This window comes from Protomyctophum parallelum (genome assembly GCF_964188405.1).
Source record: "Protomyctophum parallelum genome assembly, chromosome: 1".
Taxonomy (NCBI): Eukaryota; Metazoa; Chordata; class Actinopteri; order Myctophiformes; family Myctophidae; genus Protomyctophum; species Protomyctophum parallelum.
In genome coordinates, this window is record NC_139697.1 from 15,213,186 (window position 1) to 15,228,821 (window position 15,636).

The window sequence follows — 15,636 nt, forward strand, 5'->3', positions numbered from 1 at the left end:
TCAAACGACATCTAATTTATTGATGACCCACATTTCAGAGACAACAGGGAACTGCCGTTGACCAAAGTGCCGACAGAACATAATGGACAACAAGACATTACAACACGTTAAGGCACAAAGAGACAATCTGTAAAAAACAAAAAATGCAAGCCATTATTTAATACAGTGGAATTCAACCTGTGCATGGGCCGGGCCCCATTGGTGTATGTGGTCTCTAGGCTGTGAGGATGTTGCAAGTGCAGGGTCCCCCAAAAAATAATTGCCTGAAACACTTTATTAATAACATAAAAAAAAAAAAAAAATCATTGTGATACTTCTAAATGAAAAGTTAAACATAGAAACATAGAAAACTGTCTAGAAGATGGATCAGACTGAGAGCCACTGATTTAAAACGACACAAATAAACCATATCACGGGGGAGTGTAGTCCTTGTGATTAAAGACAGTCTTGAGCCTGGACTTATTAAAAGGTCTGCACTTCAAATAATGCTAAGTGACTCAGTGACAAGACAAATGACTCTAAATGTATGTGAAGAATAAGAATAAAGCACACAACACCCCCCTCTAGTGGCGAGAGAAAACGAAAACACCTAAAGTCAGCCAATCCAAAGCACAGAGCAACGTTTTTCACGTCAACAAGGCCTTAGCTGAGAGAGAGAGATGAAGAGGTACACCCCCCCCCCCCACACACACACACACTACATATCTACACATTCTACCCATAAACTTTTTTGACAAAACTATCATGTGTTGTTGGATTCATGTTAATGTTAGTCTCGATTTGCCAGACTGTTGCCTCTCGCAACGTTCAAATGCTTCCATCATACAGTCTGGACTCTGGAGCAACGGAAGGAAGCTCCGATCATGAGTAAAATATAGTGGAAGTGGAGACTCCTCACCTCTTCCGTTTCGTCTTTACAGTCGCACAAATTTAATTTATCCTAATATACAGTAAATCAAAATCATCTTAAGCATATATAGCTTGATGCTTAGCAGAAATGGAAATACAAAAATAAAATGTAAAGATATTTTAAGATATATTTTCGTGAACGGAAATGGCATATGCCTCCTTACTCGGATTTCGGGAGGTGTAGTTCCAGACTCTATAAGCATTCGGAGATTGTGCATAGCGAGTTGTTACATGTTAATGTGTATTGTCAGACATTTAACCACTTAAAACCTCAATACTTGGTAAACTTGATCTACAAGCTAAGAACGCCGATGTGAGCTTGTGAGTAGAGTATCTATTTTCGGCTATTGTTCCCGTCAGAATAGGGATGGTATAGGGTTCAAGTGGTCAAAGTAAAAAGAAAATATGATCGTATCAAACAAATATTTGACCCAAACTAGTGAAAGTAGCAGATCTAAAAGCTCACAACACGTCGCTTCGTGCAGCGTCATGAGCTTGTAGATCGGCTATTTTCACTACGTCTTGTTAAATGTATGGAATTTATTTTATTTGTATTTCTTCATGGAATAACTGGGAAGAAAAATAATCATTGAATTTGTTTGGATTCATGAAAAAAAAGTTTTGAAATAAAACAAAATGTGCAACAACAAATAAAGGGACACATACAAATGTGTCCGTGATCCACAAATGACTCCCGACCCAGCCCCGGCGTTCTCAAACAAACATGAGGAATTGCATCTGAGCCAGTCTTGCATCTTATATTTTGGAGTGCTGCTTTTTTCCCACATAGTTGTTTTATGAGTAAAGTTAATTTCAAAGCTGAGCCTTAATTAACCCAGGGCACTTTCCAGAGGAAACACACCTGTAGGTCAGTGTCTTATGTGACATTCACTGGAAGTGAGTTTACACTGCTGTGGTTCTCAACAAGGGTTGTCGCGTTTTGAACAATTCCTGTTCCCTCTTAACGGTCTCTTAACGGGGTCTCTTGAGGAACCTTACAGGGGCATAGGCGCCGGAGGGGGGAGGGGGAGGGGGTCCCCGCACTATTGGGGGAAGACCGGTCTAATTATTTATTCCCCGCCCGGTGCGGGTGGTCAAACACCGGTCCCATTTTGCTGTGCTGCATAAAGTGCAGTAACTGCAGTTTAGTTTGCTCTCAGTTTCAACTCGATCAAGGTGTCGAGACAAGCTAATACGCAAACCACGTTGAGTCATGCCGAAAATAATCTCCCCGTACTTTATTCATGTCCTGACGGCGCCTCTGTACAGAGGTACTGGTTACGGTCCCGGGGCCAGTGTACATGGGTACTGGTATGGAGCCTCTGTACAGAGGTACTGGTTACACAGCCTCTGTACAGGGGTACTGGTACAGAGCCTCTGTACATGGGTACTGGTTACTGGTACGGAGCCTCTGTACATGGGTACTGGTTACTGGTACGGAGCCTCTGTACATGGGTACTGGTTACTGGTTACTGGTACGGAGCCAGAGCCAGGGGGATCTCACTGGTTGTGGCCCAGCAGCATTCGGGACACGTTCTCGTAGACCAGGAAGGTGATGCAGCAGGAAGGCAGAACCCGGACCAGGTTAGGAACCATGCCTTTATAGAACCCACACACACCCTCATTACTGTGCACGCACGCACGCACACACACACACATACACACACACACACACACACAAACACGTTAGGGATGTCCCGATCACGTTCATTTGATTTTGAGTTTCTGCCAATGCCGACACTTATGACACATCACGATAGTACAATATCCAAAAAACACAGACAATATACAGGGGGGGGGGGGGGGGGGGGGGTACCTCCAGGTGCGTGCGATGACCTCACTCATGCACACGTAGGTGTTGTGGTTGTCCTGGAGGCGGGCTCTCACCACCTGGTACGGGTAGGTGGTCGCCACGGCGAAGATCTTGGACACTGCTGCCATGACCACGTATTCCCACGGCGACTGGGTGATACAAAACATCATGCTGCTGTTAATATGTTGGACACGCCATACACGCGAGTGTGTGTGTGTATTACTATACTTGTGAGGACCAAATGTCCCCACAAGTATAGTAGAATTTGAGTAACAGACAAGAGTCGGTCGTTAAAAAAAAGAAAAAAACATTGTTGAGAGATAAAATTAGAAAAAGTAAAGTGTGTGTGTGTGTGTGTGTGTGTGTGTGCGCGCGCGCGCGCGTGTGCGTACCAGCAGTGCGTCAGCCGGCATGTTGTTGTATTTATTGGTCTCTCTCTTCAGAGCTTCGTACATCATGAACTGAAGAGCAGCCTGAGATGTTCCAATGAGACCGGGAACAAAGCCCTGCGTAACACAGCACAATACACACTGTTAAGGCAAACTGTTACACACCCACAATGAACCACTACACAATACACCAACACAACGTACACAATAATGTTAGGCACAACTTTCTATTTTATTTTGAACACACTGGTTCTGCCCTCCTCTTCACGTCGGCCGGTGGTTAATCACCCTGTCAGTGATGTATAAACTCAGCAACAAAAGTTCGGAAACGTAACTTTGGTTCAATATTTCTCCACTTTATAATACCAATTGGTATCGTATTTTTGTATCATTTGAATCGTTGATTAGTCACCTTTACAAATGAGCAACACAGCTAAGCGTGTGGGTATAGCGCCTCCAAAAGATGTGCCAAAAATGACAAATGGTTGGTATTCATACCCATAACTGAGTTGCTTAGTGAATCGGATGATAGCAACTTGTGTTGCTGAGTTTGTATCAACAATGACCACCTAGCCATGCATTATCCCTTACTTAGTTTATATCAACAATGACCACCTAGCCATGCATTATCCCTTAGTTATAATGCATGGCTACTGTAACTGTAAACTCCTACAGTTTGTAGGAGTTTATGTGAGAGTACATACACCCTTTGTAGCGCTTCAATCTGTTTCTTATTTAATACTTTATTATTGTCAGGCCTCGCCCCGACTGGCACCCCAGCAACCAATTTAAATGGTGCCGTTTCAGACCGCCACAGTGTGCGTGCGTGCGACGTGCGTGCGTGCGCGTACCCTGTAGAGTCCAGGTATTCCTTCATACTTGTAGATCTGGTACAGAGCGTCCATCATTCCTCTGTACTGCTTGCTGTCGGAGTACTGGAGCACCAAGCGAGTCTTGGTCACCCACACCGGGTTAGTGAGACACAGAGTCAAGATACCTGCCGGCCACACACACACAGAGGATGTGCACATGTTAACCCATTCTGAGCTGAGATCAGATTCTAAAAAATGTCTTCTACATCCTGACAGTTTTCTGACTATGCTAAAGCTATGTTTCTATTTTCTATGTCAGTCGTTCTTCGATTTAAAAAAAGAAATAGCAGACCTACAAGCTCGTAGCGCGCCACTCGGTGGCTCGCTATGAGCTTGTAGATCTGCTAAGGTTAAGCCCTTGACAGTCAAACGGGCCAATGAAATAAACAGTAATATAGCACCCTGGCCCAAGGAAATGACGTTGATCTTTACAAATCGGTTTACATTCTCCGTGAATGAAACAAGTGATTGGTCAGGAAAATATCTTATCCGGGGGAAATACATTTGATGGATGTTCCGGAGGATACATCCACCGATAGCCTCTCTGCCTTACGTTGTGACCAGGCTTTTCTTTTTGCAGATAAGTAAGCCTGGGACCGAGGCTAGTAATATAGTGACAGCACACTATGAGCCCCTCCCCCTATATCATAAAACTACAGCTGTGGGTGGCGGCTTCAGTTCAGCTGGATCACCACCCATCAGGCAAACCAGGCATACTTAATGAACTGGTCAGAGCACGGAAATGATGAACTCTGAACAGTGAATATTAACTCAGCCAGAAGAGGGCAGTAATGTTCCACCTCTCTGTTCTGTCTGTCCTGTCTGCCCAACAGACAGACAGACCTAGAAAAAGGTTTAAAAATAAGAGGGATGGAAGCGCTGCAGGGATCAGTTAGTGGCTCTTAGATGGGTGGGTGCTCTTTGGTGATACAGGTAAACCCATATAGACAAAAGGTATCTTTCCTCCTAGTTGTACTGCTTGTCAAAGGTGTAAGTTGCAGGCTTGAAAAGAAAAAAAGGGAATCGAAAAATTCAAATAATCTATTGAAGAGCAGTACAACTTGGAGGAAAGATACCTTTTGTTGACATAGAAAAAGGTATTGCAAGATATCGATGGGTGTGTGCGGATGTGCGTGCGTACATGCGTGCGATGTGTGTATGTGTGTGTGCGTGCGTGCAATGTGTGTGTGTGTGTGTGTGTGTGTGTGTGTGTGTGTGTGTGTGTGTGTGACTGACCAGCCTGTCCTGCAGACTTTAGGTGCTCCAGAGCGCTGAGCTCTGTTAGACGACCCTCCTGTTTGTACGACTTCAATGCATTATAACTGGACAGAAGACAGACAGACAGACAGACAGACAGACAGACAGACAGACAGACAGACAGACAGACAGACAGACAGACAGACAGTATCATTGTCAAATGCAGTGTATAATTCCAACATGAAATTCACACCAGTAGCAGGTATAAAGAGTAAACAAATGTCAAATATCAAATGAGCACAGTGTGTTCCACAGAGTACGCTTCTGCAAATAAAGACATATCAAATAGCAGCAGATATGAAATATGCATACAGATATGAAATATGCATACACAGTGTGTGTGTGCAAGAAATATGACACCGCGTCCTCGCCGTCAGTGACTGACAGTCACTTCAACTCACAGCCCCTTGATTCCTGATTCCTGAGGTGATTCACCTGCAACTGGCCCGTCCTGAACCTAATCTGGTTAATGGGCTCTATGGCTTAGAGTATATATTAATAGAGACGGCACCGGATTTCTCCTCCCATCCACTTGCATTAACCCATTTAGGCCCGACGTCAAAAAAAAGAAAAAAGTATTCTGAAAGAATATATATTTAAAGATTTGTGCCGCATTTTCACGATTTTTCGACAGACAGACAGACAGACAATGCAATCTCTTGGCAGAGATTATAATTATCCTCATTGTGTTAAAAGCAGAACTGAAACAACATGGCTCTAATAATCCACCCGTAAGCTGCTGTGTTGGTTTTGCAGGAGTGTTGAGCAAGTTTAACATTGCACCACGACTAGAAGTAAACGGGTGCTATGACAACGAACGGATATAACGGGTATTGCATACTAGGGTGGGGTATGCATTCCGCATTGTCATCGTTCCCAAGCATGCCGGTGCCCAACAGTGTGTGTGTGTGTGTGTGTGTGTGTGTGTGTGTGTGTGTGTGTGTGTGTGTGTGTGTACGTGCATGTTCCCCATATCCAGAGGAAGTATTATAACTGCGTTTCCTCAGTGCCCGTGCAGTTTGAGGAAGTGGTCACAGTGTGGTTTGTTTGTCTTTGTAGGACAGACAAACAGACAGACAGACAGACAGACAGACAGACAGACAGACAGACAGACACTCTCGTACTATACTCACAACAGGAAGTAGAGCCCCCAGTTGGCCCCGGCCCCCCAGACGTTGGGCGTGACGCCCTGGTAGAGCCCCCTCACCCCCTCCATCCTCCAGATGGTCCTGATGCAGTGCAGCATGTTGTCGTACTGAGGCCGCACGCTCAGACCGTCGCTCACTGGAAGGAACGCAAAACAACAACAACACCAGACATGCTGTATAAGAACTAAACATAACATCTATCTTCCATCTATCTATAAATGCACCAAGTCTCTGTGTGTATACGTATATGTGTACGTCTGTAATCCACGTCACTCGAGAACCGTTCGCCCCGCCGACTTCAAATTCGACACACGCGTTCCACACCATGCACCGCAGGGGGGAGTGCAGTGCCCGGTGTCGAGTCGGCCGGACCCACGCACCCACGGTTGTCCAGAACCGCCCCAAAAGGCCTCTGCCCAGGCTCTGGACAGGGCTCCATATATGGAGCTGGCCTGTTCTGACATCACAAATCTGTTCTCTGACATCTGCATAGACTCCATATTTGGGCATAAAAGGGAGTATTTCCAACTGGGCATCGTTGCAAGTATAGGCCAGTGCCCAACGGGCACCGCTCTAGTTACTGTTAATTCCCTCTACGCTGGAACCAACCAAGCGTCACTTAACCCATTCTGACCTGAGATCAGATTCTCAATATGTCTTCTACATCCTGAGAGTTTCCTGAAAAAGCTATGTTTCTATGTCAGTGATTCTTCGATTTTTCTAAAATAGCAGACCTACAAGCTCGCTATGAGCTTGTAGATCTGCTATTTTTCAATAGCTAAAGCATAACATGATGTTAACACCAAAAGGGGTGCCCGCCCAAAATGGGTTAAACCAGTGGTTCTTTACATATTCAAGCCACGAGCCCCCTTAAAGCAATCATATTTAAACTGGGGGACCACGACATTGACGACAAGCACAGAAATATTGTGAAAATAGAAGATCTACAAGGCTCACGTCGACTCGCTTTGCAGGGCTTTATTTTTGAGCGGTGATTAACCGCTCTAACGTGTGGCTTCCTGTTCAGTTTAGAAGCTTTGTGTCGTGTGCTCCTCAGCGGCACATTTCTGAACATGTACACTGGCAACAGCCCAGCTAGAGCCCTGAGGTCAGCTAATCAGCTGCTCCTGACTGTACAAAGAAAAAATAAACTGAGGTGAGCAAGCCTATACGAGTCTGAGCCAGCTCTCCCCGGTCTCTGGAATAGACTGCCTCCTAATACAGAGTGGTCGTTCTCAAAGTGGGGTCCGCGGACCCACGGACCCCTGAGGGATCCTTGAGGAGGGGGCTTCCCAGCAAAATGTGTTAATACAGGCTAGCATCACATTTTAACCACTTTATCCAAAATACGTTGGCTGTTCAAACATGACAGTGAGCTCACAGCTCACTTCAAGTTTGAAAAAGAAAGGAGAAAGAAAAAGGAAAAGATGAAGAATTCTTCTTTAAAAATAAATAATTATGAATAAATTGCCATGTTGCACACATGCCAACAATTGCTGATATCTGCACCGCCCTCACTGAAAACAATGTTTAAAACTCCACCTTGTCACTCTCCAGACTCCAGTGCTGCATGAACAGCGCTCGAGTGCTGTTTTCTACCCTCTCAATGACACCACTCTCCTAGTCTACAACACTATGGTGTTTACATAGTCATTGAACAAACTATTCTGTGGGTCTTGTGGGTCAAAAAACGCTGGCATTGGCTGCAGACTGTTCTAATCTAGACAGAGTAACCCTGGCAGTAAATATGGGTGAACCCGTCACTATTGGCGGCTGATGGGTAAACAAATCTAAATTCACTGTAAACATAACATACTGTAAACATAGCAGTTGTACTTGCGATCACATGTTGAGTCATGATGATCATTTGATCATCTCTATGCAATCACTTAATACATCAATCCTATATTATGAAACATGGCACAAAAACCTCAGTATGTAAAACATGCTGGTTTAAATCTGTTAATTTAATTTATATATAACTTCACTATTTAACTGATGAACAGTTTTTATTTTGTAACTTTATTGTTTTACTCTCGTGTGTCGATGAGATTTCGATGGTGGTGTGTCAGCAGAAATTGGCCAAACTCATATCCTCCGGGGGCGGGCGGGCAGACGGTCGCAGACAGACACACACACACACACACACACACACACACACACAGTCACACACACACACACAGACAGACAGACACACAGACACACACACACACACACACACACACACACACACACACACACACACACACACACACATACACCCTCCTATACTACGCCTGCCACAGTGTTTGCATGCTTGGCTGTCAGTAGAGGTCTGAACAAGTTATGACGTCCATAAACTTTAACATGTTTACACAAAAACTATGTGTGCGTGTGCAGTGTGCACACTGCACGCTCATGCTGCACACACACACACACACACAGTGTCACACACACACACACCGTGTCACACACACAGTGTCACACACACACACACACACACACACACACAGTGTCACACACACACACACACACACACCGTGTCACACACACAGTGTCTCACACACACACACACACACACACACACACACACACACACACACACAGTCACACACACACACAGTGTCACACACACACACACACACACACACACAAACCGTGTCACACACACACACACACACACACACACACACACACACACACACACACACACACACACACACACACACACACACACACACAGGGGGTGGTTTTAAGATGGCTGCCGTCTCTCACTCTGTAACAGTATATTCAGCTCCAGCAGACCTGAATACTGTTTGTAATGGACTCAGTGTCTTTTTAAAGCATTGAATGCTTTAAATAAAATACTGCTGTTGGTTTATAAAGCATTGCATAGTTTGTTTAGAACAGATGATCTTCTGCGATGCCATGGACCATCCAGTCCTCTCAGGTCTGCTTTCTGTCCCCACAATCTAAACTAAACGTGGAGAAGTACTTTAGTGTTCCGTTGTTTATGCTCCACATATCTGGAACAAACACCTTGAAAACTGCAGCACTGCTGCAACTCTTAAATTTACCTTCCATGTCTTTTGTCGGGTGAAACCTGACTGATGAAAGCTCATGAAATGTAGACGACCTAGTCATAGTCACTGGCACCTAGTCATACTGAATGCCTAGTCCTGATTGGTTGCCACACACGCTGCCTAAGCCACACATGCCTCCTAACCTATGCCACGCGCATCGCGAAAGGGCTGGTTTCCGCACCGCAGCGAGCAAGCTTTACCACCAGCAGCCTCGAAGCGACAACAGCTACTAATGTTATGAGCTGGACAGCAGGAAGGCCACAACAAACCACAGTCATTGAACCACGCACAGAACGTCGGAAACGAAGAAAGCCTGGAAAGGGGAGAACAGTGGGCGAAATACTGTAAATCTGGCAGTCAATCATGAAACAACACTGTGTCTGTCAGATCCATGGTATGTACAGTACATGAATACTGACAGTAATGACACACATTTAGTAGAATCATAACTCATGGGTGAGTGGTTCTGTCAGCACGGTGGTATTCAACCTGTGGGTTCTGTCAGCACAGTGGTATTCAACCAACATGGTTTTGAGGGTGGGGCGGGGCGGGCCGGTCCACAGATGAAGTTCAAATATGATTATTCTGGAGGGCTGAAAACTAGGCCTACTGTATAGACTACGAGCCAGGCATAACAATCAACTGTGACCCCTAAGCCCCGCCCTGCTCTGTAATGTCCTGCATGTTTAAAGTAGGCGAGAATGCAGGATAGAATGTCAATAAGCATGACACAAATACACACATGCACTACATACACAGCCACACACACACACACACACACACACACACACACACACAGTCTAGTCTAAAAGCTAAATCCTAACCTGAATCTTTTCCTCACTGTAAGCCTACATGGCCGTTCACACTGAGCACTATAACTATATTGTCTCCCTCTCAGAATTGTACTACTTATTTTTAGCCCTGAATCGCTATCCTCGCATTCAGGGGTCCGGTGACAATGTCTTGGTTGTCTCTGCTGCACTGAGAAGGCTTTCAGACCGAATAATGGACTGAAACCAAATCAAAATGGAGGCAGACCCATCTGAGCCATTTTCAGATTTTGAAGTTGATTATATTTGCCCATAAATGAAGAAGGTTCCCCTTCATGACTTTCTCTAAATATTCGATTCAAATCATCTCTTTTTTTTCCTCCATCTGAAACATTTTCTAAATATGATTTTAGTCATACTATCTCTGCCTATTCACACCTCCAGACAGCCCATTGTTCAAGTTAACCCATTTTGGGCAGGAACCCCTTTTGGTAACATTGGTAACATAAGCATAACATAATGTTATGCTTTAGCTATTGAAAAATAGCAGATCTACAAGCTCATAGCGCTACGAGCTTGTAGGTCTGCTATTTTTGAAAAATCGAAGAACGACTGAAACAAATCTTTATCAGAAAACTGTCATTTTCAAACAGACATTCTTTTAATCGTTCTCGGGCCGAAATGGGTTAAGACAATGGCTCTACCCCGCAAGATCAGCTTGTGTGGTGGTAGGTGGATTTACTTCAGTCATGAGAGTGCTAGGGACATTTGGCCCTCAGAAGTATAGAAATATTAGTACACACACACATGCGCACGCACGCACACGCACACACACACACACACACACACACACACACACACACACACACACACACACACACACACACACACACACACACACACACACACACACACACACACACACACACACACACACACACACACACACACACACACACACACACACACCTGCAAAGCGGATCTTGACCAGGTCCAGAGGGTGGAGCACCAGGGTGGAGATCACTCCGCCCGTCAGGCCGGCCGCCAGGTTCTCATAGCGGACGTGGGTCAGCACGCTCCTGAGGGACGCGCTGGCACTCCAGCCTGCCGGGGCCACCGCCGAGGCCCCTCCTGGCCCCCTGGGGCCCGCCGGGGCCACCGCCGAGGCCCCTCCTGGCCCCGACAGCGTCCCCCCGGGGCCCGCCACTGGCCCCCCAGGGCCCTCGCCACGTGGCAGTAGTGGCCCCTGGGCTTCCCCGCCGCGGAGCATTGGGTCAGGCTCTTCTGGCTCCTGCCTAGTGGACATGTCCTCGTGGTTCCTCTTCCTCCAGTCTGTCACGACAATAAATAATAAAACCACCAGAATCAGAGTCTGTGCATGTGATTAAAGCATGCCTGACGAAGGCCACAGAGGCCCAAACGTCGTGTGAGAGCGAGAGATTAGATATATACTAGATTTGCATTTGTAGTGAGTTGGCGCTATTATCATCGTACATCATCATGACATAACGTAGCAATGTCTATTTGCTCTAATTGTGTATTGCTTCATTGTTAATGGGAATGTAATCTTTGTGTAGGAGAGCCTATTTGCTCGTCTACATATGATGTAAATTCTCCATTCATTGTCAATGTCATTTAATGTTTGTTTTGGGTCAAAATCTACACTATAGTGGAATATAGGAAAAATAAAATAGGTTCAAATCGTGTTTGAAATGACAAAATCCGCCTTACTGATGATGTCATTGGTGGGCAGGTTTCTAAAATGTCCAGTCCACCATTGAGACACAGGGGATTCTCTCTTTCTTTGGCGGGCGTGGTTATATGCCTATAGCTTAGACAGACATTATAAATGGCCCGCTGGTCCGGAAGTACCATTTTCAGACCGTCCCTCTGGGCCAGTATAACACACCTTCCTCTTGCCCACTTGGGACAGTACAATTAAAGCCATTACAAAAGCCCTAACCCTAACACCTAAGTTCACATCATTTCCCTGGTGTTTTATAATAGTCTTGTGAAATTGTCTGGTTACAACATGGCGTTCTGCGAGCCCATCCTTATGAGGGTCAATTCTTGATGAGAATGTATCCTCCTGACTCCTGTATGAGTTTCTCTCTGCTGATTGGGTGAAATTTGTATCCTGACTTGAACATGTATTTTCAGTTCACTAAAGAGCTGGATAGATGGACAGACTCCTAAACACTCAAAGAGAAAAGACGCACCATAGAGGTCTTGGGCACCTCAATGTTAAATTGGTAAAAAACATAAAATCCAAAATGTTAAATAAATGAATGAATGGTTTATTTTGATCTTTTTCAGTTAGACATTACAAAAATATTTTTTAGGCAGAAGCTTATAGCTTTAATGCCTATCCTTATTACATAATAACAACAAAGAACATGTAAAGAACCTACAAAACAATGTAAAACAAACACAGCCTATGCTTTTAAAATAATGTAAAAGTACACTTATTATGCATACTTAATTATGCCTACAACATGATTTGAGGCCTATTTCAACAATTGCTACTGCTACACAATAAAGCTAGCCAGTCATTTGAGGCATAAACAATATAAATGTATATGACAATGTTGTACCACTAGTACCACTAGGCCACTACCACGCATGTTAAAATCATGCATAGGCTACGATGTTGTTCCCCAAAGCTGCAAAGCATAGCCTATAGATAGCGTACATTACAATTTCACATAAAAAAAACATGACTTGACAATTTCACATTGAGGTGGCCAGACATCGCAGCACCAAAACACACAATATCACTTTACACACATCGTTAAATTAATTAATTCGTTAATTAGGCTATTAATCCATTAATTCCTCCTACAATAAACAACACAGTCATCATAACATAAGTTACATAACATGTGCTTGCCTGTCCACTGCAGGGCTCCGGGGCGTGGGGGGGGGCGGGGAGGGGGGAGTCCAGTCCACTCCAGGCTGTGGTGGTCTGCTGCAGGACTAAAGGGGGGTCCCCGGGGCGGGGGGTGCGGTTCTGGCCTGGGGGTCCAGGTTTAGAGCTCCAGGTTCGGGGGACAACGGTCACGACAGCATCGGGGCTCCAGTGGCGATGCGGATAAATCGGCCGACTAGCCTGACCTGTTTCCCGGGCCGCATATCAGTCAGTGGTCGGTCCAGAGGCAGAGCAGACATGACCTCCACCACTCTCCTCCACCAGCACCAGTCTGTACCACCAGCACGCAAACACACACACAAAAAAAACATTACTGTGGCGAGCGTCAAGAGCACGTGCTCTCTCAGGGCAGCGCAGATCTCCACATCATCACCCAGCGTCCACGACGGCGAGCCGAGAGAGGCGATGATGTGTAGATCTGGCGCTCGCGCTCAGCGCGCTATTTTTACATGGACACAAACAATCCCATGATGCTCTCTGGCACCGTGCACGCGCGCCCACCCCACTTTTGTTGTTTACAAGTTTAGACAAGGAACTGCATGTCACTGTGCTGAGTGTGCTCCCTCCGTTCCTTTTCTATTATAAATACATACAACCAGGTCCTAACTAATACTGTCTAATCCATGTCTGAGAGCTTTAATAGCCTAGAAATACTAAAGAATACCGTCCGTTCCTACAACCAGTACTGATATATTAATGTTGCTGTGCTTGTGCTAACATTGTAATAGGCTAAAACATCCTAAAACAAATAGGCTTACTAACAACCACTATCTACTCAATCACAAGGGAAAATTGCCAATACCTAAAAAGAATAGCTGTAGTGTAGGCCTATCATTCTGATTGGGTGGGCATCTTTTTAGAACCAAATGAACACCCACTGCAAAAGTAGTGTCTACCTTTTTTTGTTTTGTTATACAGGCATGGCCAATACTTTGTATAATAACTAATATTATCCCTCACGCGCATTAGATTGGAGGGATAGACAAATCAGTCACCATGCAGTGACTTGTTTTCAATGAGTCTTAACTAACATTCATTAGAAGGACAATATCACTATATCAATCATCATAAGCAGGGCAGGGACATGTGTTTTCGATGTGTTAGAAGGGTGCGGGGGGTATCAGATAAGCCTGCGTAAGCAGCACACCATATTATTACCCCAGGACAGGACTGAGTCATGGTCATACCAATACCATGTATAAAGCCATTAGCCTCCATCTGCAGTTGGGATGTGGTCTCCTGGTGACACCTACTGGTTGAAAAGTACATCTGCATATTGGTCAGTGCTAAACCAAACCCCTTATCCCTAAACGTTTTTCTTTTTACTATTTAAAAACTAGCCAATCTACATCAATACATTGTGAGCTTGTAGATCAGCTATTTGAAATATTCAAAAATGTTTTTCAAAATACCGGTAGTAAAAAAGGCAAATTAAGACGTTTAGGAATAGGGGTTAATTAGCAGCACTGATGAAAATAGGGCCAACCTTGGTAGGAAAATAGTGTGATTTGGTTTAAAAAATAAACACACACAACCCAGGAGACAGGGATTCGAACCGCAGGCAGCATATACAAGATAAAAGCACCTTTAAGATGCTGTCCGACTTCAATCGTATCACTTCATATCGTACACCTGGGCAAAACCAAAACCTGAATCCATTCTCTTTGGATGACATAGTAAGCAGCAAGGCTGATGACGGCCTCTCAGTTAAAGTGGGTGACAATATATTTTCACACAACATAAAGATGTAAAATTATACCTATAGCTTCCATCCTGGCTGGAGATAAATCTTTCCTGTGATAAAATGGCTACCATGCAATGTACCGTAACAAAACAAAAGTCAACCAAAGAACAAGATTCATGTACAGGATCTCCTCACTGGTCAACAAAAACACCTGAAGACCCTAAACAGGAGCCCTCGTACAAGGTTTCTTCGACATGCACCTCTTGGTATACCACAGCACCACAAAGGCCCTTAAAACAAGGCTCCAGACTTCCCAAAACAAACTGGTCAGGCTACTATAGGCCTATACTTGGCCTTACTCCCAGAACACACCTCACCCCTTCCAATTTTGATAGGCTGGAATGGCTCAGGGTTGACAACAGAGTATACAGCCACTTACAATGGGCCTGGTCTACAAGATTCGCTACACCACCAAGATATGTACCTGTCTAAATACTTCCTTAATGTCAACAAAGTCCACAATCACGAGTTTCAACAAACCACGTGCAACACAGATTCGGCTAAAACAAGTGTTTAAATTAATTTCGCTCCTATGCCACTAACTCCTTCAAAACCTCTCTCAAAGAGCACCTACGGGTGGCTGCAATTCAAAACTGCCCCTGTACAAAAAAAAGTCCAGTCTTCTCCATTTATGGCTAGCCAGGGTTTGATGAGGTCAGTGTCGTGATCTTCATATATGGAGACGGCCATATATGGTGACATGACGTGTCACGAGGCGTGATGTCACGAGGTGTGACCATATA

At 44.8% G+C, this 15,636-nt stretch overlaps 1 protein-coding gene across 4 annotated transcripts; it reads right to left on the reverse strand.

Moving 5' to 3' along the window:
• Positions 1–13,418, reverse strand: LOC310872031 (solute carrier family 25 member 32-like). 4 transcript variants are annotated; one of them, XR_014570334.1, is made up of 9 exons: positions 13,111–13,418; positions 11,190–11,552; positions 6,374–6,524; positions 5,220–5,305; positions 3,963–4,108; positions 3,115–3,228; positions 2,726–2,871; positions 2,327–2,536; positions 1–2,272 (listed from the first exon to the last, which is right to left on the reverse strand). XR_014570334.1 is itself a non-coding variant. In XM_083783704.1 (9 exons), the coding sequence occupies exons 2-8, from the start codon at positions 11,524–11,526 to the stop codon at positions 2,410–2,412; spliced, it is 1,107 nt and encodes a 368-aa protein (XP_083639830.1). In that variant the 5' UTR covers positions 11,527–11,552; positions 13,111–13,418; the 3' UTR covers positions 1–2,306; positions 2,361–2,409. The 4 variants fall into 4 exon arrangements, 2 of the variants coding, with proteins under 2 accessions (XP_083639830.1, XP_083639829.1); XM_083783704.1 differs by having other exon boundaries at positions 1–2,306; positions 2,361–2,536; XR_014570335.1 differs by having other exon boundaries at positions 2,192–2,229; positions 2,353–2,536.
• Positions 13,419–15,636: the final 2,218 nt, after the last annotated feature.